Raw genomic sequence first — 4,826 nt, 5'->3', positions numbered from 1 at the left:
CGATCGTCTGTGTGTTATTGAAACACTCTCTCTACCGAGATCCGCGCCGCGCGATTAAGCGCGGAGCGATCCGCGCGTCCAACGAGATTGTACACCCCTACGTCATCCTGCCCCAGGCGGCAGAGGACCCCATGAACAGCGGTGGCCCTCCTGGCACGCCATGAACAGCGGCGTGGCGCCATCCTCTGTAGCTTGGGGCAGGACGACGTAGGCGCTGGCGTGTCCGACAGCCTCAGCCCCCCCCCCCCCCTTCCCCCCGCCGTGCACAACCTCGTTGGACGCGCTGATCGCTCCGCGCCCAATCTCGCGCCTCGGCTCTCGCCACAGACAGTGTCCCAATCACACACAGACGCCGTTGAGCACAGTGCCGGAGCAATGCTTGGCGGCCATCTTGGTCAAGTCGGGCGCAGCCACCGCGCCGACAAAGTCGACGGTGTCGAGGCCCTTGGCGCGATCCCAGGTGACGCCCCGCAGTTCGGCATCCTTGAAGGAGGCGCCTATAATTGTACACATCTTGATTTGTGTTACACGTTGTTAATCTTCTACCGCGGCAGCTCGAAGGTGGAGGACCCGTGAGGTCGGCCTCGAAGAAGCTGGCGCCCCTCAGGTCGCTGTGCTCGAACTTGACGCCCCGAATGTTGCCGCCGGAGAAGTCGACGCCTCTAAAGTTGCCGTTGGACGCATCGGCGTTCTTTAGCGTCGCCTGCAGACGAGTTCTCGCCGAGCGGGCAGGCGGTCAACTGGTGGCGGTGGTAGGAGGGCAAACCCAATGTCAGCAGCCCCATGCGCACTACCCACAGGAGCACTCACAGGACTGGGAGAGGCCGACTCTAAGAGCGGAGAGAGTGCCATTTCCGCGCCGCGCTCAGGCGGCAAGGCGCGTCGCGCCTTGCTCATCACGCAGCCTTTGAAGTTCGCCTCGACGAGCAACGCGCCGGTCAGCGTCGCCTCGGTGAAGGCGCTGTCGCTAAAGTCGGCGCCCTTGCACTGCGCTCCCGTGAAGTCGGCGCGCGCGAAGCGGCCTCCAGACGCCTTTGCCCCCTCGAAGAAGGCGTTTGTGAAGACGGTGCCCTCGGCGAGAAGATAGCGCACCGTCGCGAAGGAGAAGACCGCGCGGCCAAGGTCGGCGCCCTATAGGAGGACACGTCTTTGACTCGCGAGCAGCGACGACGGAGCGAGAGACGATGAGAGCGCACCGTCATGTCGATGTTGTCCATCGTCTTGAGCTCGAAGTAGCAGGACGCGAAGCTGCCCTGGATCATGTTTTGCGATAGCGCGCACCCTCCAGCCGACGCAGACGGCGATGCCGCCGGCGATGCCGCCGGCGGCGCTACAATCTCGATGCGGCCCCTCCACACGCGGCGCGTCTCCGCGGTGTCCTTGACGAAGCAGGATGCACCGCCGAGGGGAATTGCGCCAGTTGGCTGCGATAGCATCTTTCGGCAGCGATGCCCTCGGCTGTGGTCCGACTCCTGCACGCCAAAGCAACCAGGCTCCGCGGCGCACTCGAACTGGCACACAGTCGGGTCCATGTGCCAGCTGTCGACGTACGAGCCGGCGTTGCCGCCGTGAGCAATGCAGCCACCAGCCGCTGACAGCCAGGAAACGGAAAGCCGCCGCGCGGCTGGGCGGGCGACAGTAGGCGGCTCCGTGGGCACGGGCTGCGCCTGGGAACCGCCGCCGGCGATTCCCGAGAGGAGCAGGATTAGCGACGACAGGATCCGCATGCAACACTTGCTCTGTGTGCGGTGGTTTCACGGAGTGCCGTCCTCCCAACCCTCGGCTGCGTCTCGCAGCCTGGCTCTGGCGGATTCGGTGAGGTGCACGGCGCGCTACCCGGGTATTGTGGCGTCTGACACGCTCCGGGTACGCGAAGCTCCGGGCACGACTGACTCGGGACCGGGCACCGTCTCGGTACACAAAATGCGGGCCGACCTTCACAGCTCACAGCTCAGATTCCACAGGAATGAAAAAATTGCCTTAAATCCACAATCTGTCACCCGCTCACCCCGTCGGTGTGGCGCACCGGGCCCTCGCGGGTTGGCCGCCTGTGTAGCCCGTCTCGCGGCGGCGCGCCGCCACATAGTGTGGCGCCGGATAGTGGAAGCATGCCGGAGGCCTTCGCCTGCCGCCCGGTGCGTCCGTCGGGATGCCGCTGATGGAGTCCCTGCCGCTGGCGGAGGTTCTGGTCTGCTGCCCACGCGGGACGGCAGCTCGTGGCAGGCACCTGCGCGAGCACTCTGGCCGTCGGTGGGGGCACAGGGCGCGCCGGCGCACGGCGCAATGGGCGCCGGGGAATACATTCTTGCCAGCGGCCGCGGGGCGGGCGCAGCAACGGCGACTCCTCGATCGAGAGGGGCAAGTGGCGGGAGCGCCACCTACGGCCACGAGGTCTCTCCGCCTCGGGGCCCATCCCTGTCCCATCACGCCGACGGTATGCCCTCCACTTCTCCACCTGGCGGGGGGGTGAGGCACGCCGGGGCCGTCCCGGAGGAGCCTCTCCGCCACCTCCCTGCGGCTCTCCTCCTCTGCCGCCGCCCTCGCCATCTCCGCCGCCTCCCTCCTCATGTCCCCCTCCCGCTCCAGCCTCGCCGAGCTTTCCGCTCCTGCAGCAAGCCGGGGGGCTGTTGAGAGCGGGAGACCTTGCAGGGATTGGGGGGAGGGCGAGGAAGGACGGGGAGTGGGGTTTGAAGGAGTGGAGGTGGTGGACGGGGATTTGAATTTTGATTCGAGCGCAGAGTGCCTCTCCTCGCCTCCTCCTCGGCCGCCAACTCGGCCACGACCCGCTGAGCCATCTCCTCCGCCTCCCGACGCACCGCCTCCGCCGCCGCCCTCTTAGCCTCCTCTTCCGCCTGCGTCCGGGACACGGCCCGTTGGCGGCGAGAGAGGCGTGCGATAGAAGCAGCGGTGCCGGGTGGCCGCGCGGTGAGCACCCGTCGACTCGACAGCTCCGCCTCCCTCAACGTCTGCTCCTCCCACTCGATCGATCTCCTCGCGCGTGTCTCCTCCGCCTTTCGCGCCTTATGGAGGGGTCGCTTTCGGTTGAAAGCGCCGCGTGCCGATTATGTGGCGTCGTGGCCGGGCCTGGTGCGTCGTGAAGAGCAGCTCTTGACCGTGTCTTCCCTCTCCCTCGCGGGCTCTCCCGGCCGCGCCTGCAGGGCCTCGGCTTCGCTCCTTACCAGTGCCTCCGCCCCTCGCCTCACCAACATCTCCTGCGCCTCTGCCCTTGCCCGCTCCTCGGCTCCCCTCCTCCTCCGCTCCTCTGCCTCTCGCCTCGCCTCCTGTTCTGCTTGCCGCCTCGCCTCCTCTGCCGCCACCAGCCTCGCCTCCTCGTCCTCCCAGCCCTCCTCCGATTCTTCCTCCTCCGCGCGCACGCTAGGTGCGGGCGATGTGATTGCGTTCCGCGAGGCAATGTCGTACACGTTTGCCCTATCAAGCGGTCGGCCCTCGCCGGCGTTGGCAAAGCTGTGCGCACGCTTCGGGAAGCCGCAGCGGCACAGGCCAAAGGAGACGGCACTCACGTCGATGCGGTAGTCAGAGCACGCCATCGTGGCAGGGAGTGCCTCACCTGAGATGGCGAGACCCGGCCAAAGGGAGGACGCGCGTAAGTTTCGAAATCGCTTTTGACGTACGTACTTTTAGCTGTTGGGTATGTTGTTGGCTTTTCTCTCTAGCTGTACGTACTGGGAGAAAAGGATGAGACTTTGCTCCTACGTCCGTGCCAGAAAGAAACCACCGGCGGCTAGCTACAACTTAGAAACCCTTCGAGTCGATACTCATCGCAAACCCCGTCAGCAGTTCACGTAAACGCAACAAACAACGAACTTAAAATGTCTGTAAACGCACAACCCCGGGTCAGCAGTTCACCCTCGGGTATGTTCGTAAGAACCGCATACACAGGAGTTTTAATTCTTTTCCGCAAGTCCTGGGTGCGCTGGCAGCGCGGAGCGAAGGGCAACTCTTCGCATCCATGCAGCGAGCTCCTCCACCTGGCGGCCCGCCTCGGCCTGGCGCGCCTCGGCCCGGTGCGCCGATGATGCCGGCCCGGCCTGGTGCCATGCAGCCGCGGCCGGGCGCTCTTCCGCCCGGCGCTCCGCCGAATGGAGTGCGGCCGGGCCCGGGGCCATCGGCACCGATGCAGAGGCCGGCGCCGCCAAACGGCGCCGCGCCTCCGGGACGCCCGGCGCCAGGCATGCCGCCGGGCGGCCCGCGGCCGGGTGCGCCGCGGCCGCCGCCACGGCCCGGCGCGCCGATGATGCCTCGGCCGGCGCCGCCTTCGATGCCGGGACAGGCGGCGCGGCCGCCGCCGCCGCGAGCCGGGGGCAGCCCGCAGGTGGCTCGGCCGGGCGCGCCGATGCGGCCCGGTGCGCCGCCCAACGGCGCTGCGCCGCCCGCCCGACCTCTGCCCGGGATGGGCGCCGCCGCGCCGTTGGTCGGAGGAACGCCTCGCGGCCTCCGGCCTCCGGGGCCGCCCGGACCTGCGGGGTCGGGCGTGCCTCCGTCGCGCGCGCAGGCGCCGCAGCAGCCGCTGATGATGCAGCCGGGCCGCCCGCCTCCGCCCGGCGGAGCGCCCAACGGCGGACCGCCGCCGCCGCGGCCTGGCATGCCAGCTGCCGGTGCGGCCGTGTCGTTTCCGAGTAGTTTCCACGAATAGCTTCCCGAGGGAGAGACGGGGCAAGAGGGAGCCGAGGGGAGAGGGAGCGAGAGGGACACCCGAGGGGCCGTGGGTCACGGCCCGAGCGGCCTGCTCTCGTCGGCTGCCCCTCCCGCCCCTCTCGACTCCCCCGAGAGTTGGCGCAGATTTGCCCGAGGGCGCAGACTGCCCA

General features: G+C 67.9%; 2 protein-coding genes across 2 annotated transcripts in view; one reads left to right on the top strand and one right to left on the bottom strand.

The window, feature by feature from the left end:
- Positions 1 to 339: 339 nt before the first annotated feature.
- On the bottom strand, positions 340 to 3,548 carry EMIHUDRAFT_99476 (hypothetical protein; the record flags this gene model as incomplete). Its single annotated transcript, XM_005782387.1, has 7 exons — positions 340 to 497; positions 571 to 703; positions 811 to 1,131; positions 1,197 to 1,667; positions 2,027 to 2,227; positions 2,817 to 2,852; positions 3,204 to 3,548. 7 exons carry the CDS (start codon positions 3,546 to 3,548, stop codon positions 340 to 342), a joined length of 1,665 nt encoding a protein of 554 aa, XP_005782444.1.
- Positions 3,549 to 4,411: 863 nt separating this feature from the next.
- Positions 4,412 to 4,826, top strand: part of SEC24A (secretory protein 24A) — a gene marked incomplete at both ends in the record, with an annotated part of 7,419 nt that continues 7,004 nt past the window's right edge. The window contains one exon of the mRNA XM_005782386.1: positions 4,412 to 4,616. Within this exon, the coding sequence (XP_005782443.1) occupies positions 4,412 to 4,616 (205 nt within the window). The remainder of the gene's footprint in view (positions 4,617 to 4,826) is intronic.

Source organism: Emiliania huxleyi (genome assembly GCF_000372725.1).
Source record: "Emiliania huxleyi CCMP1516 chromosome Unknown EMIHUscaffold_19, whole genome shotgun sequence".
Taxonomy (NCBI): domain Eukaryota; phylum Haptophyta; order Isochrysidales; family Noelaerhabdaceae; genus Emiliania; species Emiliania huxleyi.
The sequence above is the reverse complement of the archived record's forward strand: the minus strand, read 5'-3'. Positions and strand labels throughout refer to the sequence as shown.